Source organism: Pteropus alecto, unplaced genomic scaffold, assembly GCF_000325575.1.
Source record: "Pteropus alecto unplaced genomic scaffold, ASM32557v1 scaffold21, whole genome shotgun sequence".
NCBI lineage: Eukaryota > Metazoa > Chordata > Mammalia > Chiroptera > Pteropodidae > Pteropus > Pteropus alecto.
The window spans coordinates 21,565,639-21,589,202 of record NW_006436282.1 but is presented as its reverse complement, the minus strand read 5'-3'; the positions used below and the strand labels follow the sequence as shown (position 1 = coordinate 21,589,202).

General features: G+C 40.1%; 2 protein-coding genes across 8 annotated transcripts in view; one reads left to right on the top strand and one right to left on the bottom strand.

Moving 5' to 3' along the window:
* The window catches only part of PLEKHA8 (pleckstrin homology domain containing A8), a 63,029-nt gene extending 50,852 nt beyond the window's left edge, over nucleotides 1-12,177 (bottom strand). For 4 of the 6 annotated variants that reach the window (XM_025046937.1, XM_025046938.1, XM_006912035.3 and 1 more), the window contains exon 1: nucleotides 12,001-12,177. In XM_025046937.1, the coding sequence (XP_024902705.1) occupies nucleotides 12,001-12,040 (40 nt within the window). In that variant the 5' untranslated portion in view covers nucleotides 12,041-12,177. The remainder of the gene's footprint in view (nucleotides 1-12,000) is intronic. The other 2 variants (XR_003046343.1, XM_025046939.1) reach the window with 1 other exon arrangement.
* A 1,936-nt stretch (nucleotides 12,178-14,113) lies between these two features.
* Nucleotides 14,114-23,360, top strand: FKBP14 (FK506 binding protein 14). 2 transcript variants are annotated; one of them, XM_015589529.2, is made up of 5 exons: nucleotides 14,368-14,506; nucleotides 14,985-15,150; nucleotides 16,867-17,018; nucleotides 19,298-19,425; nucleotides 21,092-23,360. In XM_015589529.2, exons 2-5 carry the CDS (start codon nucleotides 15,017-15,019, stop codon nucleotides 21,248-21,250), a joined length of 573 nt encoding a protein of 190 aa, XP_015445015.1. In that variant the 5' UTR covers nucleotides 14,368-14,506; nucleotides 14,985-15,016; the 3' UTR covers nucleotides 21,251-23,360. The 2 variants fall into 2 exon arrangements, with proteins under 2 accessions (XP_006912096.1, XP_015445015.1); XM_006912034.3 differs by lacking the exon at nucleotides 14,985-15,150 and having other exon boundaries at nucleotides 14,114-14,506.
* Nucleotides 23,361-23,564: the final 204 nt, after the last annotated feature.

The window sequence follows — 23,564 nt, the reverse complement described above, 5'->3', positions numbered from 1 at the left end:
TTGAGATTAGCATTTGAATGGTCGATCCAGTAAAGAAGATTGCTTTCCCCAATGTGAGGGGGTTTCATACAGCTCGAGAATGATGAATTCTATGAGAAAAGTGGCATGAATGATAAAGAGGCCATTAATCAATCCACTTCTTGTTTTAAATTAATCTGCAATTACTTTGGTTGGTATATGATGGTTGATTTTACGAATCAACATGACTGGGCTAGTGGTTGACCAGACAGCTGGTAAAACATTATTTCTAGGTGTGTCTGTGAGGGTGTCTCTGGGAGAGATTAGCATTTGAATCCGCAGACTGAGTAAACAAGACGGCCCTCGGCAACGCAGGTGAGCAACCTGCAATCTACTGTGGGCATAAGCACAACAAAAAGGCCGAGTAAGGCTGCGTTTGTTCTCTGCTTGAGCGGAGACATCCATCCATCTTCTCCTGCCCTGGTACACCGGCACTCCTAGTTCTGAAGCCTAAGTTCAGACCAGGCCTTACCCCCTGCCCCACAACCGCCCATTCTCAAGCCTTTGAACTCAAGAATTGCATCACCAATTTTCTTAGTTCTCCAGCTTGCAGACAGCAGACTGTGGGACTTCCAGTCTCTATAACTGCCTGAGCCGATTCCTATAACAAACCTCCTCACACATATCTCATTAGTTCTGTTTCTCGGGAGAACCCCTGCTAATATACTTGGAAATGACAAAGTATTCCGGGTAACATAAGAGTAGACGGAAACCGTGGGTCTGTACCAGTCCCCGCTCCCTTGGATTAACATTAGACTATCTTCCTGTCCAACTCCCACTCCCTCTCTTGCCATCCTCCGCTGGAGATGGAATGTGGTGTCAGCCAAATTCCTGGCTTGGGAGGATTAAATGAGAAACTTCAATAAGCAGGAAGAAGTTTTAGCTCATGTGAACTACCGCTGCTAAGGATGGGGTAGGAGAATAAAAGTATTTAAATGCCAATTTCACATGCTTTGTATTATTCTGGATTACTTCACCATAGGAGGTATAATGGACATTTATTTTTGGTACCCTGGCACCTGCCCCCGCCTCCCCCCACATTTCTAGTACTGAAAACCCCTATCTCCACACTCCAGCCATGTAGTGTGGGTGTGGCTGACCAGCTCCAGGATGGGAATGTAATTCAGGCTCAAATGGATCTTCACATCCTCTGCCCTCAATGATCCACTCCATGATGGCGAAGTGCCAACCAGAGATGATGCTGGGACTTTTGCTGGGATTGGGAAAAAATGGAAAAGAAATGGAGACTCTCTCTCTCTTTTTTTTATGAGGAGGGTGGAGGGCGGGGGAGGGTATCTTAAAGATGTTTGTGTGGAGCTGCTGGGAGTCACTTTGCCATCAAATGGGACCTAAACATGATTTGCACATAAAGGGAAGGGGGTGGGAGGACTTCAAGGAGGCAGGAAAAGGAAGCAAATCTATGACAGTTTTTGAACACATCAATTAGACCATGTCATTCCCACAGATAAGAAACGCTCTGGACTTTCAGTTAAGTGAGCCAATAAATACCTCATTAAATGCAGAAAAAGCAAGCACCTGACGAAGTCTAACATCCTTTCATAATAAAAACTCTCAATAAACTAGGAACAGAAGGGGACTTCTTCGACCTGACTGAAGGCACAGCATCATCATACTTAATGACAAAAGACGGGATGCTTTTCTCCAGGTATCAGGAACAAGATAAGGATGCTTGCTCTCACTTCTTTTCAACATTGTGTTTTACTCAGCAGCCTTGTGAAAAGTAGCTCATCCAGACACATCACTAAAACAAACAACAAACAACAACAAAAACACTGTACTTCATTAAAAAGACACTTAAATTTTTGAAAAATATTTATTTCTAAATTGGCACACAGTAAAATTTCTTCTTTGGTTAATGGTTCTGAGTTTTGATAAGTGCATAGTCCTCTATGCAGAAAAATTCCACTATCTTCCCCTCAAAATTCCTCTGTGGTACTCCTTTGCAGTTAAGCCCTACTCCCACCCACACATACTTTATTTCTAGCCAATCACTATTGTGTTTTCGTTTTAAGATGAAAATATTTTCTAATTTTCTTGGAGACTTCCTCTTTGACCCATGGGTTACTTAGAAGTGTAGTGTTTAATTTCCTAACATTTGGGTATTTCTCACATCTTTCTGTCATCGTTTTCTAGTTTACTTTTATCGAAGACACAGAACATTCTTTTAAATTTGGCAGGTTTTCTACTGCAGTCTACAATATGGTCGATCTTACTGAATGTCCCACGTGCATTTGAAAAATGCAGTATTCTGCTGTTGTTGGGATTATTCTAAAATGTCAATTAGGTCAAGTTGGTCGACAGTGTTCAGATCTTCTAAATATTTGGATAATTTACCATCTACTTGTTCTACGGATTCCAGAGAAAATGTTGAAGTTTCCATGTATAACTGTGGATCTATTTCTCCTTTCGGTTCTATCAGTTTTTGCTTCCTGTATTTTGACCTTCTGGTTTTAGACATACACACTTTAGGATTCCTGTCTTTTTTACGAATTGGCCCTTTTATAATTATGCGATGTCTTCTTTATTCCTTGCAATGTTCTCTGTTCGAAAGTCTACTTTGTTTAATACCGATATGACCAATCCAGGTTTCTTCTGGATTTTTTTGCTATATCTCTTGGTATTTTTCCGTTAGTTGTTTTAAGGTATATGAAATGCAATCTCTACTTTAGGATTCCTGTCTGAGGGCTGGGGAGAAGAGCTGAGGGCTGGGGAGAAACACATATTTAACTTTTCGGCCCGCTTAGAATTAATATTTTACCATTTCAAGTCCTTTTAGCCATAGTTACAATTTGTATTACATCTATGTAAAGTGAAAATCCCCACTGATGATGTTCTAATTTTTGCTTGTGGCAGTCATACGCCTTTTGAAGAACTTAAGAGAGATGAAAAGTCCATTACGTTGACCCAGACAGTTATCATTTCTGCGGCTCTTCCTTTAATCCTGAGGTTCTGAATTTACCCTGGTAGCATTTTCCTTCACCTTGAAGAACTGCCTTTAAGCCATGTCTTTACTAGAGTTTTCTTCTGTCTAAGGACGTTATTTAACCTTAACTTTTGAAGAGTATTTCACTGGATATAGAATTCTGCACCGACGGTTCTTTCTCTCAGCCCGTCAGCGATGCTCTGCACCGTCTTCCAGCCTCCATGTTTTCCGATAACGAATCCCAGACAGTGCAGTGTCGTTTCCCTATATGTATCTTCCTATCTCTTGCTGCTTTTGAGATTTTTTTTTTCTTTTCCAGTTTTCAGCAGTTTCATTATATGTATAGGTATGTCTTTGAGTTTATACTGCTTGGAATTTGTTGAGCTATGTGATTCTGTAAATTTGTAATTTTTACCTAATTGGAGTTGTTTTTTTCAAGGCCTTTTCCTCCACCAATGTCTTTCTCCTTTCCCCTTTTCCGTTCTCCGATGCCAGAATGTTAGATCTTCTGCTATGGTCCCACAGGTCCCTGTAGCTTTACTCATTTTTCCCTCAGTGTTTTTTTCTCTCTGTCCTTCAGACCGGATAATTTCTATTGACTTATCTTTAAGTTCGCTGGTTCTTTCCTGTGTCATCTGTATTCTTTTGAGCCCATCTATTGAGTTATTTTAATTTCGAACATTGTACATTTTTTGTTCTAAAATGTCCATTTGGTTCTTTTTAATAGTTTACCTTTTTCTTCCAGGAATCTCTACCTTTTCATCTGTTTCAAGAGTGTTCATCTTTATCATGTTGGTAGTTCAGGTTTAGTCTTCCCTCCCCAGTCTGCCTGTTATTCACTTTTCAGAGTGCTCGGACAGTTGTTTTTAGTATTTTGTTCAGCGTTTTTAGTTATACTCGGTGTGAGTGAAGCTACAGTGGGCTCACTCCACCCTGGCTCCACGACGACACCCTAAACTAGAACAAGCAGCAGGGTGTCCACTGAGTGAACTGTCAGTGAGGACACACCACTCTGCCCAGAACCCGTCACGCTTTCTTCAGAATGTTTGCCAATCAGGTGTTAGGGGAAAACAGTTTGTAAAAGAAAAAAGAAAACATTAATACATTGTGAATTTTTAAAACTCCATAATGAAATGCCGCTGTGGAGAAAAGCAAAAAACATAGGAAGGGGCTATTTACATCCTTCTGTAGGAAAGTAAGCCAAAAGTAAAAAAAAATAAAATAAGGGAAAGGTGCTTTTTCATCAACTGTAAGAGAAAAAACAGTGACCATAACTAGGCTGGTACAGAACGGAAGAAGCATAAGGAGTGACTAAGTCCCTAACTTCTTTCGGCTTCAGATTCTTTTCTACAGAATTACAGCATGAGCCTAATAGTGTCTAGTAGTTTCAGCTTTCAAAACCTGCAAATCTCTATCCTAATATAAAATAACAGGAAAGTCAATTCTTTCATGGAACCAATTTCAAGAGAAAGTAACTAATGTCAAGAAAATAAAGTGAGATTAAATCTCGTGATAGGATCGACAATCTCTCTTAAGAGATAAGTCACGACTTAATTTATTCACCATGAAGTACGGTTGCTGTGTTCATAATCAATATATACTATACGATGGTTGTAATATATTACGTTATGGACATTAGATAGTATGTTACTATTTTTAAAAACCTACCATTTTTTATTTGAAACAAAGCATGGTTATTGACCCCTGGCCGCCACGGCCTCGGTGTTTTACACTGTCCAGCCCTGGTGCTGGACATATGCCACCTCGCCAGAGCCCTCCCCATAACTCAGCTCTCTCAGGGGAGCTCCGATGGGAGGGACAGTGGACAACAAAGCCTTGGGTTTTTCTGCCAGGTCAGTCAGTAAGAATTTTGCTACAGCTGTAGAGCAGGGGAGAAGAAGAGACACCCCTAATAGTAACAGATAATAACCAAGCATTAGCTAAATTATAGGCTTGTAATTTACCATTAATTAATTCGCAAAGCATTTTTTGAGCACTTATAATTTGCTGGGCTTGGTGATGTACAGAAAAGAAGATCCCACCCCTCAAACAGGGACAATCCACTGGGGAGTCAGGCACACACATGGTGAGGAGACTATAATTACAACATATTATATTGAATTCTCTTTAGAACCTACTGTTAGAGCCTGTTGTAAATCACCTCTCCTGTGTGCTCTGGGCTTCCAAACTGGGTATTTATTTGTTACGTTCATTTGTTCTGGGCAATGCCTCTTCTATGTCCCGCCATCACCTAACCCAAGAGAATAGAACCAGGAAACTTTGGTTCAAGTTCAGACTCATAAGCACCAGATGTGTCATCTTGAGCACATCACTTAATTCCGCTGGCCATACTAATTCTAAACGATCAAGTTTGGCTTGGTTTAGTAACCAAATCCCAGCCCAACACCACTCAGTACTTCCTCTTGCTCCCAGACAAGAACTCCCTTTTTTGAGTCCTGCTGGTTTTTCCACTGAGGGTCACTTCTGCTCCCTCCCCTTCCCCCTTTTGTGAGGCCAATTCCACCCACCCTTTGGTCCCACCTCCTCCATGAAGATTTACCTGACCACTCTGAAAAAGGATTCTCTACATTTTTCTCGACAAAGGTATGCCTGTTTGCTTTGACCAGTTTTAGACCTTCCTCACATAATTACTTTCTTCTGTACTAATTTCCGGCTGTTTGCCCTGGCCTCAGAAGTTGAAGTGCTGGTCTCCATCCAAACAGTATGTATTGGCCAACAGAGGCAGAAAAGCAACAGGATGCCTGTGATGCCAAACTGGATAACCAAAGACTAACATTCCAGCCTGCCAGGGGTGCCCCAAATTTGCCTTTAAAATTCCAGTAAAGACACCAGACAGTGATAGATGACACCTAACGGAACCTCAAGACCAGACATATGCAATGCAATCTCTAAGCCTTATCAAGACACAGCCTCAGAACAACTACATAAAAGCTTAAAAGTCAAAATCATGATTTTAGCTGGAAGAGCATTTTCATAGTTAAGTAGAATTTCCATTAGACTATGATCTCCTTGAGAACAAGGATTGTGTCTTACTCAAAACAGTATCCCCAACACCCACACAGGGTCTGGTAAGAAGCTGATGCTGTGTGTTTCTTGAATGAATGAATGAATGAATGAATGATGGGGAGCTATTAGTGTTAAAAGCAGATTGTTAAAACCATTCCTCTGGTATTTAATAACCAAGGCAGCACCACCCTTGTTTTGCAGTGTCTAGGAACGATTCTATCTGAAGGACATGGGGTAGATTCTTAAGCAAATAATATTTTGCTTCATCTGATGTGACAGGAATATTCAGAAAGGTCAGCTCTCTCTCTGCTTATCTCTATAGGTTTTATCCATTTCTTCATCTCTCCTGGTCCTGTTACGTCCTCCACAAGCCAACGTGAAATGGATCCAGAGAAAGAAATGCCCAAGCACCATGGTATTTTTTGGACTTACCCTCCCTGTTGTCTCATTCAGTGACAGCTCCATTGCCTATTTTTCTGCCTGTCTCAAATCTATTTCTAATGGAATTTAACTGGCTTTTGCTCAATTCTAAACAAGATGAAAGTAATGGTAACAGGAAGTGGTAAGAATTCAACACTGACAGTTCAGTCCGAGAACAATGGTTCCCAGGCTTCTTCAGTCCACAGACCATTTCAATGACATAAGACTCCATGGCCCACTCCCAGCATCTCTGACCACATCACACAACAAAACCGACGGGAAGACGGGTGCAGCTTTTGACAGAGTGGCAATGAGGCTATGGTCTAATGCCTCTTATGTTCCTTAACAAAAATTAATTAATTTTTGCCGGAAACAAAAATACAGACCAGTGATACGCAGAATTCCATGATCTGTAATCATCATTCATCCAAAGATGACTGTCATAGGACTGCAGAGTCAATGCTGAAATTCTAATGGTTTATTTGAATCTTTTCCTTTATACTTGACATCTATCCAATTTCCAAAGGTAGGATTTAAGAAATTCAAAATATATATACTCTCAGAAGCCACAAGGAGTCACAATTTGCATAAAGGCAATATAAACTGAATTTTTTTGGCATTGTTAATCAAAACAGCTATTCAATTAACCTACCACTAAGTGCACTATGTACCAGGCAGGTTCATGTATATGTTATACACTTTATCTTTATAACAACTCTTGTATGGCTATTATTCTTGCTGTCATCTTAAAACTGAGGCTCAGGGTTATTAAGTAACTTGCTCAGGTTTCAGCACTAGTAAGTAGCAGAACTGAGGTCTGGACTCAGGGTTTTCTGACTTCAACCTTTTGCACGTAGGTATTCAAATATCCCGGCTCGTGGCCCTATCACTAACACCAGGCATAAGTAAAGAGGTGGACACTGGACATCTAAGTGCAAAGAATAAGTTGTACCCTTACTTCACATTGTACATAAAAATTAATTCAAAATGTATCAAAGACCTAAATGTAAGAGCTAAAACTATAAAAACTTTTGGAAAAACCACAGGAGTAAATCCTCATGACCTTGGATTAGGCAGTAGTCTCAAGATATGACACTAAAAGCATAAGCTAATAAAACAAAAAAACTGATAAATTAGACAACAAAATTAAAAACTTTTGTAATGCAAATGAGAGCATCAAGAAAGTGAAAGACAACCTACAGAATAAGAAAAAATATCTGCAAATCGTGTATCTGATAAGGAACTCATATTCGGAATAAAGAACTCTTACAATTCTACAGTGAAAAAATAAACTCAATTAACCAATGAATAAAGACTGTGAATAGATACTTCTCCAAAAAAGATATACACATGGCTAACAAGTACATAAAAAGATGATCAATATCCTCAGTCATTAGGGAAAAGGAAATCAAAACCACAATGAGATACCACTTGAACTCACCAGGATGGGTATAATTAAAAAGACAGACAATAACAAGTGTTGGCGAGGATGTGGAGAAACAGGAATCGACTTTCATTACTAGTAGTAAAGAAAAATGGTGCAGCCACTTTAGAAAACAGTCTGGCAGTTCTCCAAACTGCTAAACAAATAGTTACCATACGACCCAGCAATTCCACTCCTAGGTTTATATTCAAGAGAAATGAAAACACATCCACGCAAAAATCTAACACAGGTGTTCACAGCACCATTATTCAACTATCCCTAAACTGATGAATGGGAAAACAAAATGTGGACTATCCATATAATGGAATATTATTTGTTAATAAAAAGGAATGGAGTAGTGATACATGCTAGAACAATAATGAATCCAAAAAACATTATGCTAGGTAAAAGAAGCCGATCACATCAGCCCACATAATATATGACTCCTTCTATACGAAATGTCCAGAAAAGGCAAACTGATGCACACAGAAGATTAATGGTTTCCAAGGGCAAGAGGGGTTGAGGTGGCAATGATTGCTGACAGGTACTGGGTTCTTTTGAGGATAAAGCAAATGTTTTAAAATTGTTATGGTGATGGCTGCACTCTGTAAATATACTAAAAACCACTGACTAGTACACTTTAGATGGGTGAAATTTATGATAGCTGAATTCTCTCAAAGAAGGTGTTAAACAAATGAACAAGGCTGACCAGTGGCCATGCGACCATGAGAATCCTGCTTTTGATCACTCACATTTCAGATACTCTCTTGACACTGTCTCCACAGCACAAACATACGAGAGTCACCTCCTTCCACCTGGGAACTGGAGGGTAAGCAAAATTAGCACACCTCCTCAGATAGCCATCTTGTTAGCGTGATTTAAACTTTTGTCATTTTTGAAATGCAGTGCTGCAATGTGCTTATGGCCTGACCTGCCCGAGGGGCCCGAGAAGCCTGCAGCCCTCCTCCTGCCTGCTGAGTGGGCAGGAAAGGGATCTAAAACTGCAAAGCAGACCGCTCACAGTAAGGCTCAGCAACTTTCCTTGCGACAAAACAAGTGCACAACACTGGGCAAAGTCGTCCTCACGTCTGAACTCCACCCCACTTTCCACCCCCAAATAGTCTGCTATTCTAGGTCAACGTACTTTAAATATAGGTGCATTATGAATCAGCTAGAGTTATATAATGATCAAGCAGGAAGGACCTTTAAAAGTATTATGTAATGGAGCACTGACTGCGGAGCCACTTACTATCTGTGTGACCTTGGGCCAGCACCTTTCTGTGTCTCAACGTCGTCATCTGAAAGATGGTAATAATAAAGGCAACTGCTTCCTAAAATTGCTGTGAAGATTAAATGAGTTGATCCATGTAAAATGTTTAGAATAGTTCCTGGAACATTATAAGTGTTAAGTTTTTTACTATCCTTATAAATATGAACTTGTAAATCTTATCTTTTTATAGAGGAAGACACTTAAAGCTCAGAACGGTAAAGTGACTGCAGATGGTAGTAATAAAGCTGGTATCAGACTTTAGGTATCTGACTCAACTCGTGTTCTACGACAGAGCCTCAGTGTATAACTGTGCATATGTAACATCCCTCGATTAACTTTTAGGGCTTGAAAGATGCAAATAATAAACATACAGTGCCCAGCACTATGTCTCACACAATATAAGTGTGAAATATTTAATCCATTCCCTTTTCACTGAAGGTTTAATCTTCTAATATCTGAAGAGAGGCTTTGACAGTAAATCTCAGAATGTCCAATGTTCTGCTGCTCAAAAGGCAGGACGGCTCAGGATGTAAAAGAAAATATAGATAAGCTCCCCCCACCCCCATTTTCCTCTGAAGGAGCACCTGAGTATGCCTAGTATATTAGGGAAAAGATACTTTTCTCTTTCTGCATTTTAGTGGTACACTCACACTGGCGATTTAGATGCTATCCTTGGGGCTTGATGTTTACAACTTTTAGTAATTGATATCTATTAGTTTAATTCAAGAGGCAAGAGCTGCTCACAAAATAACTACATTATTTAGCAAAATACAATAAATGCAGCCAAGGTAAGTTTTGAAACAATTTTACCATTTCTCTCTCTCTGAGTTTGTCATTAACGTTCACACTAGGCTCTATGGGGAGACTAACTCGCATAGGGGATGGAAGAAACAAGAATGCATTTGTTTGTCCTAGGTTATTACTGTTCCTTTCCAAAGTAAATTTATCTTCTAATGAAAGAGAACATGCTGAACTATAATTCTAAGTATAGGCAGGAAAAGTACCCAGTGGTGTGACGGGCCTCTGTGAACACTGTGCCCACAGGGTCAAGGGAACAAGTGGTGTGGTGTGCGGATGGCTGCCTCTGGCAATGACCCCTCTTCTTTAAGGCTTCCACCCTGGCATTGCTTGCAGAATTCACTTCTCTTAGTTGGAGAAGAAGAAAGCAGACTCTTTTCCAACAGAACAGATGCTACAGGCATTACATGATAAAGATTCCAAAAGATCCTTCTAGAAGAATTTTGCTTTATTGAAAGATAACACAAAAACAGCTGGGGCGTAGGGGGGGAAGCAGCATTCCAAGGCCAGACAGTAGGTACTTTCCCAAGAGACTAAATTTTTTATACAGAACAAAGAAGAGGAAAAAAACAGAGACCAAAAAAAAAAAAAGATGGGGAGATGGAAAAAGAAAGAGCATTGAGAATGAAAGAAAAAAAGTTACAAGCACATGTGATGGAAAAGGGTGATAAACCAGAAACTAAATTTTACTCAAAGGCCTAAGATCCATACATCTCGGAGCTTGGAGATACCTCAAAAGGAAAATTACCTGATCAAGCATCCTCTCTTTAGCTTGGAGTGTCAATTAGCCCCTGACATTTCCGGAGCCCAGACACCAGTTATCTGTATCTAACGTAATTGCCTGACATCAATGGAGGTCACTGGAGCAAAGGCCAGGTCTTCTAAAACAACTCTCCCTCATTCAGTCTCTACTAATGATTACAAGAAAAATAAACATAACTCGCTTCTAACCGAACTACGCACAAGGAAGAGATTCTGGATACACCCAACAGGTGCATTCATGGCTGTTCCTTGTAACCTCACCAAATCACTATGCCACCTGAGCCTCCCAGACACATCTGTCCCTAAAATACCCCAGGGCATCACCACACTACAACCTTTAAAAAACTGTCCTTTTAGGAAACATAGAAAGATTTATTTTCCTCACTCTAGGAAACAGGGGAAATATTTCTGGTCTTGAATACATTGCCATTAGAATTAAAAGTGCCTAGCTATTTCCCATAATAAAAAGTTTAATTCCAAAAAAGTGCCTACTAGTTTCCAGCATACAGAAGGCTTTTACTAAATACTGGTTGCACAAATAGGGGAAAAAAAAAAAAAAAAAAGCTTGTTCTGAATCATATTCCCAGCTGAACAATAGTCATGACCTTCTCAAGAAAAGAAAGAAGTACTTCCACAAATTGGACAGGGGGCTGGGTACTATTTTAAGCCACTCTGCTCGGCAGGGCAAGAAAACAGTCGCTAAGATTTGCGTCGATTTACTGGAAATTTCTGAGTATGTACAACAAAAAGAGATGCTCAGTAAAAAATCCAAAAACCTTGTGCAAACCTTGGAGCTCGGAAACTGTTGAGATGGAACTCTGCCTGAAACCTTTGTCTGCACGCAGGTGACTGACGGTGACAAAAGGAAAAGTGTTTGCACTGGGGACTTTGTTTGGAAAAGGACTTTTCACTTTTGGAATTCCAGGTGACTGCGGACATTCCTTTGAACCCGTCCAACCCAACTGCTGGCCAGGCGAGACCAGATCCTTCGTCAGCATTCGAGAGGCTCCCAGAGGACCCTACAGTGGAAGCCAGCGCCTCCCTCCCGCTGACACGGAGGTCAGCGTGTCTTTCAAGTCTCCCCAAATCTCGGGATTTCGTAGCTTTCCTTGAAGTGAAAGAGGCTGCGACTGCTCTCACCCAGCCCCAACAGGGGAATGTGTCCGTACAGCATGGGAGACACAGTCATGTGAGAACGGCTTTGGGGAGATAATCCTGGTCCGCACAGGTCTCTACGGTCCCCGGCGGGGCCGTGACTCCGACCCCCAGAAGGCGCGTCCCGACGCCGCCCGCCCGGCGCTCAGACAAAGGACCGGGGCGGGCGCGCCCCCCACTCACCGCTCAGATAGTTGGTCCACTTGTACAGCACCCCCTCCATGGCGCCCGCGGCCCCTCCGTGCGCGCCGCGCCGGGGCCGCTTTCCGTCGCTCGCCAGCCCTCTCACTGCCCCAGGCCCCCGGCGGCGAGGAGCACCGGCAGCAGGGACATCTCCCGGCGCTGCCGAGCCGCCCACTCGCGGCGTCCCGTCCCGCCGCGGGGACGCCCGGCGGGTCTCACATCGTCGGCCCGGAGGCGGGGTCACTGCGGCGGCCTCGGCACGAGAGGACGCGACCCGGCCGGTGCGCCTCGGCCAGGAGCCCGAGGCACTGGGTGGGCCCGACGGACGGCGGAAGCCTTCAAAGTGCCGCAGGCGAGGAGCGGGTCGCCGGCAGCGCCACCGCGCGCTGAGTCCGCGACCCGCCGGGCCCGGGGCCCGCTCGCGCATGCCCAGTGCTCCGCTCACGCGCATGTTCCCGAAATCCACTCCCGGGTTTGGCGGCGACGGCGGAGGCGGGGCTGGCCAAGCCACAGGGGCCCTCCGGGAAATCGAGTCCCGGGCGGCGAGCTTGGGAGTCAGCCTCGAGAGGGGAGGCGGGAAGCTTCTGAGACAAGTGTGGACACACTCCTGACTGTTAATGAGGCCGTGGTGGGGTCGAGTCCCACCTCCCGATGTTTGGGGGTCAACGTGGCCTCTTAGAGTGTCCCCTGGGTTCCGGTCCTCAATCGGTTTCAAGGGTGCCTAATTGATCCCACACACTCGAGGTACCCAACAATAGGGCATGCGGAGAGGATAGGAATTTCACGGTAGTGTACCGTGTGGCCAGTGTAAATGAGTGTTGTCTAAACACTAAGTCCTCGCTACTGAAATGCGCTGGCATTATCTAGGAGCTTGTCAGACTTGCAGAGCCTCGCCTCTAGTCCAGACCTCCTGAATTGAAATCTGCATTTTAACAAGATCCCCAGGGGATTCTTATGCACAAGAAAGCGTGAGAAAGTACTGTGCTAAGGATATTTGAGCAGAGGAAAATGTTAACTACAGATTAAGTGAAAAGCGCAAGTTAGGAAACAGTGTACAATGTGATCCAAATTATTTTAGGCGTTAGCCACTGAAGCATGCACCACCATATATTAGCATGATTATTTGAGGATGGCGTTATAGGCGACCTTTTTTTTCTTCTTTAGTGTAAAATAGCCGTACTTAGCAAATAACAATACAGAACACTTCGTTGTTTATCTGAAATTCAAATTTAATTCAGCTCGTGTAGTCTAAATAGAAACCCTACTTCAATGCTTTCCAGTTTCTTCCATTAGACTATAATTAGTGAACATGTATTGCTTTTGAAATTAGGTGAAAAAAATGTAAACAAAAATTTTAACTAAGATGAGCCTGTATAACTCGTAGCTGGGATTACGATTTCTTTTTTAAAGCGGAGGTTTGCACGTCCTTATCCTTGATAGAAGCTCTCACTGACCCTCTACAGTAAGAACACGTAAGTGATAAATTATTAGTAGCCATAACGTTATGCTGTGTTGTGGAATGCATTAGACCTGGTTTGAAGGCGGAGCTCAACTGCTTTGGCGCTGAATAACCTTAAGCAGGACACTTAGCCTTTCCTGGCCTAAATATACCTATCTTTTATATGGGATAAAATAACCTGCCTTAATGGCAGTGTAGTAAGGTTCACGCACAGAGACGCGCCTGTGAACCCCACTGCACTAAGTCTTTATCGTTTACACCTTTAAGTTAAAAAATAAGCAATAGCAGGAGTCTTAGTCACCTATGGTGAGAGTAAATGAGTATTTCCTGAAACCTCTACCATTTTCACCTGGCCCCAAGACTCTTCCCACCACGCTCAGTCGGGGTACTTTACAGATGTAAATCTGTCGGGGCGGTTTCCGGTTAGCTGTGCGCCCCACTCTTTTCCCAAAGTTTAAGGTTGTGGAATTCTTTAATCCGCGGGTCTCTAGGACCGCTCAGAATCGCTGCCGGGTGACTGCTGTTCAGGCGGGCTGTAAATTACATTATTGTAGCGTCACTGGCTTGAGAGGTATCTGAGGGACAGCACCTGAAGCCAATAGGAGACCATGCTTCCCAGGCGACCTTGTAGTAAGAGCCAATGGGACCCAGGTTTGAGTTTAACTCTTTAGAGGTGAGTTTGCAGTGCGTGGGAAAGTTGTCGGTAGTAAGTGTGCCACGTCTGCTAGGAAGGAAGAGTCATGAACTTGCCAGAGGCCGTTGTCCTTAAGCCTTCAACTACATTCTTAACTCTATGAGGTCCAAGGCCCTTACTTTGTTTTTGTAGGAACTTCTTTCCTGCTCCAGCAACATGAGACTTTTCTTGTGGAACTCGGCCCTGGCGCTATTGGTCTCCTCTTTGAGTGGGGCTATGATCCCTGAGCCAGAAGTGAAGATCGAAGTACTCCAGAAGCCTTTCATCTGCCATCGCAGGACCAAAGGAGGGGATTTGATGCTAGTCCACTATGAAGGCTACTTAGAAAAGGACGGCTCTTTATTTCACTCCACGTAAGTAATTATACCCCGCGAGTAAAACATTGACGAGCCCACACATCTATGCTAGCCCGCCCTCTGGCAGGAAAAAGCATGTACCAGGTTTTATCTCTTTTAAAAAAAACTGAAATATCTTATTTCCTTCTTTGGGGAAAGGAAATTGTTTAAAGCCAATCTTTGAAGGTCTTATTGGAAAAGCGGTCAGGATAAAGCTGTTGATTTTTTTTATTATAAAAATTAGAAGTAAGATTTTTGAAATACTGCAGAAATACCTAGGTGTATAATTAGGCAGTATATAGAAAAAGTTTAAAGGAATTCGCATTTCTCAAACTCCATTCCTGAGGGAAAGTGACTCAGTTCCATGTTTAATTTGGTGTAGATGAAATTTACTTAAAACTTCACAGCAATTTCATGAGCAGAATACACATTTACTTTCTTGTTGTAGGATATGCTAATGCTAGTCTATTGACTGATATAACTTTTGTTCTGACAGATGACATTTTGGTCAAGGCACAGGACCATGATATGTTTCATCATTTATTTCTTTCTGGAAATTCAAGACTTCATGGATGGGTGTGGTTATGGAAGATTAATTCAATACCTACAGTGAAGGATTATCATAAACAAAGAAATGGCAACACGCGAAAAGTTTTACAAGTGTAATGATTTCCACCTAGTGTTTTACAAGTGTAATGATTTCCAAAGTGTTTATCGAGCACTTCATGTTAGGCCTTTTGCCTGATGCTAGGAGGAAAAAAAAAATGTTGGGTTGGCTTCTCTCTATCCTCGTTCATTCATTTATCTATCCAAATATCAAACCTGGTCTGTCCTGAGGTTTTGGAGAAGTGAATGGCACTCTTCTCTGAACTCTGTTAACCCTTGCAAAAAGTTCCAAAATGATAGCTTGCCATAGAATTCTTAGCAGCCCTATCTTCTCATCAACAAGGCCAGGGCCACAGTGGACATTAAAGAATATTATGGTTTGCATTTTAAATTTCCAATTACATCTCTTTTAGAGTCAGCCTGATTTCTTTCAGATCTCAGAATCAAAAACCTATGTGGACTTTGGTGGTAGTAATGGGATGTTATTTAGCAGTTTGCTACTAAAATCCAGTACCTGATGTAGAGACTGTTGTCATGCAGCTTCTATGCAAATGGTCAGGAACTGGCTATCCAGAGAATCAGGAAGAACCATCAAATGATCAGTTTATAAAACATGTTCACCATTTCTAGAACTATAGCCTATGTGGTAACTAAATAAAGGCTTAAATCCTTTAGCTGTGACAAGAAATGTGCCAGAACAGTAGTCAGTGCTGGGTGGTAGATTGTTTCTTCCTTTTTCACTTTTTTCTTGCCTTCTCAAACTTTCTACAGTTGACATTTTGTTACTTTGATCGTGGGGGGAAATTAAGGAAAAGAGGAAATAATGGCCTTTATTTAAATTCAGTGACTGAGGTACCCATGAAACCTGTTAGAGTGACTTCTCTTTCTCACCAAGATATTCCTGAATAGAATGCTTTCCTTGTTGCACCAAATGCGAGCTAACTGGGGCTCAGACACTACTCAGCCCTCAAGGTCCACAGTAACTTGGCAGGTTGGTTTTCTTAGCTTGGCCTCCCTTCAACTCATGAGTCAACTCTTGACCATTCCCTTTTTCCTCATTCCTTGACTAGCCACTCCTCCAAGCTTCCCTGCAGGCCCAAAGTAGACCCTTTCTGAGAGAACTGGGCCAGGATCTGAGTGGGGATACAGGATTGAAGAGCAGCCTGTTCCAGCTATCAGATAGCAGCCCGTGTAACAGGAACACTTGTAGGCAGGCTGTAAGATGCTGTGCTCCGAACTCTCAGTGTCCATGTGGTTATGGACCCCTGTGTGTTGGCTGTAAATTCTCCTTAGCCTCTCATCCTCCTTCCCTAACTCACTCATCTTCCATTATTTTTCTCCCTCCTCAGCACCACAGTGACCTCCTTGGGACAGCATCACTCTGTGGTTAAGGCCTTGAATTTGAAGTTAGGTCAAATACTGGCACACTTGACCCATTTTCCTCATCTGTACATGGAGAATAATAGTACTTATCTCATATGATCCTTGTTAGAGTGAAAAGAAGCGAACCTGGTATACAGTAAATGTTCAAATAGTTGTTAATTGGTTATTATCCCCCCTGCACTTCTCGAGCTGTATCAACTGTGTGAGATTCGCATCAAGAAATATGGGCAGCGAATTGAATTACTATAAAGTTGACTTGGTTTTGTGTGCGTGTAGCTGTTTTCATTTATTTCCAAATTAAACCATTTATGGGTAGGAAAAAAAGCATCACAACAATAAAAAAAAGTCAAGTTATTAACAAGTTCTAATGTGTTTTCTTTCTGTCTCAGTCACAAACATAACAATGGTCAGCCCGTTTGGTTTACGCTGGGCATCCTGGAGGCTCTCAGAGGCTGGGACCAGGGCTTGAGGGATATGTGTGTAGGAGAGAAGAGAAAGCTCATCATTCCTCCCGCCCTGGGCTATGGAAAAGAAGGAAAAGGTAACAATAACAGTCTGTGTTTACTATAGTACTAGAGCTCTTCTCTGAATTAGGAGACAGAAGTCAATGGAACAAACTACTATGTATTTTTTTCCTTCTAGAAGAAACTAGAGGAATTGTATTTGTTTGGGAAATATAATTATATCCTGAATATCATCTGAAATGGCCCATTAAAGCCATGAGATCTAAATGGTCAACTAAGTTAACAATAAAACAAGGTTCTGGAAACTTCAGTTCCATTATAATTAACATTGTTCACCAATATGGTGGGTTTTTGTGTGTGTGTGTGTGTGTGATACAATACATAACGTAATGCTCACCATTTTAGCCATTTTTAAGCGTACAGTTCAGTGGCATCAAATACATTCACATTGTTGTAGAAACATCACTGCTTTCCATCTCCAGAACTTTTTCATCCTCCCCAAATGAAACTCGCCAATTTATTTTCACAAATTCTGGATTCTCTACAATGAGCACATGTTAGCTACATAATGAAGAAAAAAAACTTTTTGAGTAGTTATGAGAACCAGACAAAGAACTACTCTGATGTGGTAGAAGTATAGACATAATAGCATCCTTAGGTCTAAGCTTAAACTTTTACCTAGTAGGAATTCTAGCCCCAGTTTCCTGGGAAGAACATAGCTATCACAGGTGAGGCACTGTATATTCTAAAGTGGAACTTACTATATATACATCTTACCCATAGAATAGGATTTACTAATCAAATTCAATTCTCAATAATAATCTTTTAATAATAATCTTTAGAGAAGAAAATCAAGTATCTAGAAAATGTTTCTCTGATATTCAAACGTATCCTTTCACCTTTCACCTTCAAACGTATGTTTATTATCTCACCTTTAATATTTATACATATAGTATTAGTCCATTACTCTTTCTTCATACTACATTTAACTCAATTTTGCTTTATAGCAAGTAGAAATCTAAATTTGAGTTATTTCCTTTAAACTGAGCGCCATGAAACTAATTCTGCTAATATGTATTTAACACTAATTTTTAGTCCCTTAGTACCTGTTTGCATGCCTCCTTTGGAAAGATACCAGTTTTATCAACGACCTTGTGCATGCCTCTGTCTAGATCTGGAATGGTGAGCTTCTGCACACAGCGTGAGTTTTGTTCTCTTTAGCACTTACGAATGTTCTTTCTTGGAAATACATGGGATGGGGAAACTAAGAAATGTTTGTAATGTTTACCCAGACTGTATATTAAATATAGTTATACGGAAACAAGTTGAAAAAAATTGTCCATACTTCCTAGGAAAAATAATTTTTTTAAGGGCCCTGAGACTTTAGCAATGCTCTTTTCACTTTTAAATATTTTAATCTCTTTTCTCAGAAATATGTTTTAATTTCTCCCCTCTTGTGAGATTTCTTCTACATATGTATGATGTTGTGTATCTAAGGGGGTTTTTCCAAACTTTCTGAAATTGTTGAACCTTCTTGCATTGTTTTGAAAGCCTGTAAGAGAATTAGATTTTAGTAACATATATCGAGAACTTACTATTTATCAAGCATAATGCTGAGTATTTTGCATGGATTTATCTTCCTTCATCTTCCCAATAGACACAGGATGGGCAATATTGTCATCTGCATTTTACAGATGGGGAAACTGAGGCTTAGAGAGGGGCAGAAGTTGTCTGCAATCCCAGATAGTATGATACCAGAGCTCACTCAATTCTGAACTGTGTCCCAGTTGTAGTAATTGTATAATTATATATATCTCTAGGTCAGGACTTTCTGACTCAAGTTAGTAAATCACTTATATTGTAAGTAACACTTTTATTTAAGTCATTCTTGGCATGTAAATGTAATACCTTAACTATATTTGAAATTTAATACACATGCCATTAAGCGTGTATGTGTGTGTGTGTGTGTGTGTGTGTGTGTGTGTGAGAGAGAGAGAGAGAGAGAGAGAGAGAGAGAGCGAGAGACAGTATTTTTAATTATTAAGCGTGTATGTGTGTGTGTGTGTGTGTGTGTGTGTGTGTGAGAGAGAGAGAGAGAGAGAGAGAGAGAGAGAGAGAGAGAAACAATTTTTAATTGCAAAGCCAAAACAGACTGCTTTTGATCTACTAGTTTGGATTATTCCTCCTTTATTGTATTTGTTTGAATAAAATACAAGTAATTTCCATAATATGTGATAATCTTAGGCTTTTCATTTAATTCAATTAAGAGAATAGTTTGTCCAGTAACATAGTATTCTATCGTCAAAACTTTGGGACCTTTTGAATGAAACTTAACCTCCCTTTCTCTTCACGTCAGGTAAAATTCCCCCAGAGAGTACACTGATATTTAACATTGATCTCCTGGAGATTCGAAATGGACCAAGATCCCATGAATCATTCCAGGAGATGGATCTTAACGATGACTGGAAACTGTCTAAAGATGAGGTGACCTTTCCTTCCTCCTACTCTCTCTCTCTTTCAGCTCACTTTTTTAGAAATATATTTTTAAGGAAAATTTATTTTTATTTAGGTCATAAATGTTATTTATAAATCTCAAAATACCTGCGCTTTGAAAGTGAACTTCTTCATAGGAAATCATTGTTTCGGAGAGAAATATATTGAGACTTAAAAAATACCGTTTATTCTTTGGCTGTTTTCTGTCTCCCCAATGCTTCAGGCTCTCTGTATCTTGCTCTCGCCCTGAGTTTCTGAGAGCTCCATTTTTGCCAAAACAATTCCCATTTCGGAATTACCATATAAGAAACATAGGTGTCCTGAGAAATATCTCACATGGACTGTTTCTGTTTAAACCTGTGACCTGGTGTTCAATGCATTTCATAGTGATTTCTGAGCAGTTAGCAGCAAGCAACTCTCAGGCTCAGTTTCGTTCGGGTCAGCACCTGGAGAAAGGCTCCAATCTGGATTTTCCACAGCAGGAGACCTGTTTGAAACCTTTCAAAGTCCTGGTTTTGAATAAGGAAAAAGGGAGAAGTCTTCACTTTGTAATTTAGGCTTTTCCCGCCATTGCTACACATACCTGTCTGAGTCTGGCTCCTGTACGGGAAAAGTGGAGGTAGATACTTCTCCCTACATTTTTTTATCTACCCTTACTCTCCATTCTGGCTTGGCTGGTCAGAAATCAAGTCCCTTTTTATGCTTTGAACAAGTTCATTCTAATGGCCCGGCAATGATTGTCTTGAATAAGCTAAATCGTTATGAACTACTGGGTCATGCTCCACAGCTACTAAATTTGTAACACCTCAGAGTGTTGTTGCCAGTTTTAGGACTTTTTTTGACCTGAGATAAATTTTAATTCCTTTCATTAATAAAAAATCTCGAATATACAACCCATTCACATGGTTCCAAAAAATCAATCCAATTTAAAAAGATGTTTATTAAGAAGTCTTTCTCCCACCTACATTCATGTGATCCACCCCCTTCTGTAGCCAGCTTTTTTAGTTTCTAATGTATCCTTCCAGTGTTTCTTTTGCAAGTACAAACAAACATGAGTACATATTTATATTTTCTCCTTTCTTACACAAAAAGTAGCATATTATATATAAAACTTGACATCTTGCTTTATTCACATAATAGACTCTAGATTTTGCTTTAATTTCTGAGACTGGAAGGGCATGTGGCATGATCATAGCCAGGTCCACAGTATGTACTATTCCCAGACAGTTAATTAAATTTAAAAATGCCATCATTTAATCTGATTTTAAGAGAAATGTCTGGAATTCTGACCTTTGTTAGACTATATGATCTGGATAATTGAATGGATTATTAGACAGCCATCTTTCAAATGCTTAGCTTTATTTAGGCTCAGGTTGACAATGGATAGTATGCTTTCATTGGGTGTTTTTCAGATGATATAACCTTATCTTTGCCTCTGAGCAATATTCTGTGTTTCTGCTGTAGAGTATAGCAACAGTTTTTAAGGGAAAAAAATTCCTTGTAATTCTTTGACTATCATTAGATATACATCATAAAGTAGTTGTTTGATAGTTGTTACATATCATTGAATAAGCTACCAGTCCAGTCTATGACATTGATTGACTTGATGTGGATATCTTATGAATTAGAATTATTAACGAGTCTCATTATTTTGTAGGTTAAAGTGTATTTAAAGAAGGAGTTTGAAAAGCATGGTGCAGTGGTGAATGAGAGTCATCATGATGTTTTGGTGGAGGATATTTTTGATAAAGAAGATGAAGACAAAGATGGATTTATATCTGCCAGAGAATTCACATATAAACATGATGAGTTATAGAAATACAGCTGCCCATTTTATAGAGCATTCATCCTTAAAGAGAGAGCAACCATCTTTAAAGAAAGGCTTATTTTTTTTTTAACATGGTTCTGTTCTTGCTTTTTTATTTTTATATGTTTTCCTGAATATTGTCTGAAGAACCCCTTAGGGTTCCTAAGTTCCCACTTATTTCTGGTGAGTTATTGGGAAGAAAAAATTTTTTTGTCTTTGAGTAGAAGACTTCTGGACCATTTTCCACTTTCAAGTAGGAAGTCTTATGTTTTACTTGCCTACTTGTAATTTTAAAATATTGCAGCTGGGGGCATGCCCAACATCAAGCCAGGTATAGCTCAATTCAGCACTCTCTGTTTTTGCTTCCTTCTGTTTTCTCTAAATTAGATATCGAGGATGGAAAGCCTTTTGCAATAGCTCAAGGCTTACTATTTTCATGTTATAATGAAACAAGGTATCTGTAACTGCCTTTGAGTCTCTGCTTGAGGAAAGAGGAGAATGGTGGTGTCACTCTACTTGTTAACAGTTACTTCTTTACTTGAGGATATGTGCAATGCTGAAGTGATTAACAAAGTTAGTAACTTATAAATGTGTATACGTGCTGCCTAGGACTTAAGCTATATAAGGTTTGGTTCCTGATGGCTACTGGCCTATCATAATAAATAGGACCAATTGTTTATTTGTTTGTTTCTTCTTAATAAAATGTGTCAAAATATTGCAGACCAGGTAGAGTCGTATTTAGTCTGTGTTTACTTTTTAAGGCTAGTAGATTACCCTTCCTGGTTTTTTAAGTTGATAACTAGTGTATTTTACTATAATAACATTCTATCATAAAAGAAATTGGTAAACCAATCAAAATTTTACCATTTCTAGCTCATCAGGAAATAGGGCCGACCCACAGCAGCTGCTATTGAGTAAGGTCTATCCTGGTCAAAAAATTGATGATTTTATCATATTTTCTTGAATTGGCTTTATCCTTAATACTTTTAAAAAGTGTCCAGTCTTCATTTACTGAGAAGAGTCCTTTATCGTTTACAAAGTGATGTCAGATTCACCATTAACTTTGATTCTTATTGGTCAGAAGCCTATGAAAAAAAGCTGGTGCATCTTGATGAACCTATTTTATAGGTGAGAGAATTGTCATTCAAAGAGATTGATTGTTGGGACCAAGATCAACAGCTAATAAATGGAGCCAGATTTCAGTCCCTGAGTCCAATATCTTTTTACTGCCCTCTACAATTGAAAAGTAAAATTTTTCTTTGAATTCATTGAGTCTTATTTTCTCTTCAATTTACTCTCCTCGCAGTCAACTCTGTTTTTTGTGTCTGCATCCTTATCCTTTGAAGACTCTTTACTGTCTATTTTTGGTGCCTTAGACTTCTCCCCATGATCCAGAAATGGCCCTGGTTTCATTGAATAATCTTGGGGTTGGCACCGAATTACTTCAAAAACCCTGTGAGGTTTCTAGTGTGTGTCTTAGTCCTTTCATTCCTATTTACCTCTGGATTTTAAAAAGTGAATTATGAACAGTTATTACATCATATATAGACTACTTTCACCAATTATATATTGACATTTTCCTCACTAAAACAACGTTCTTGGGAAGAACATATATAGCACCTTTACTGATGAAATCAGCTATCTCTTGAAAACTCTTAAGTTATCACTGCTGATTTTCTCAACCTGGTGGAGTTAGAAGTCACAATACAGAAAGCCTTATGCTGAATGATGAGGGGAAAGGAAGTCGCTTGTCATATGGTGCTACTCTGTATAAACTTTACTGACGATGCTATCTATGGTGCAGCATGAAAAGTAAAAAGAATTTTGATTATTTAGGCAGCGTATTTCTTTATCTCATGTGAATTCATATCAATTCCCATCTAAACATTTAGACACAAGTATAGAATGAAAACATGTGACTAGGTTATGGTTGTTTTTAAGTTATCTGCCTTTTTGATTTTGTTTTCCCTTTGCACCTTGTCATTTGTGGGAATAATCAGACATGAACTGTGACTTCACTTGTATATAATTTGACTCACTAATACTGCTAGATGTGTCATATTTAAATTTATAGAACTATGTTGTGTTATTTTCAAAATAAAGTTTATTTGGGAAATAATTTGTTTTGTGAAAAATTCTTTCACACCAATTTCTTCAGCAGCTTTATTGATTTCTCAACTGTTATTCTAGGTTTCATATCAAAATTAAGTGAGGAAGATGGACAGACGGGGGAGAGGTAGAGTGGCACTTTGAATGTGTCTCTGATTACCTTTTTTGTTTAGGTAGGATTGTAAGGAAAGCTGTGATTTGATTTAAATTGATT

Coding starts and splice junctions, on each gene's coding strand:
- FKBP14 (XM_006912034.3), top strand. CDS start 14,310: ATGAGACTTTTCTTGTGGAACTCGGCCCTGGCGCTATTGGTCTCCTCT. Junction 17,019..19,297: donor CTATGGAAAAGAAGGAAAAG/GTAACAATAACA, acceptor TCTTCACGTCAG/GTAAAATTCCCCCAGAGAGT. Junction 19,426..21,091: donor GGAAACTGTCTAAAGATGAG/GTGACCTTTCCT, acceptor ATTATTTTGTAG/GTTAAAGTGTATTTAAAGAA.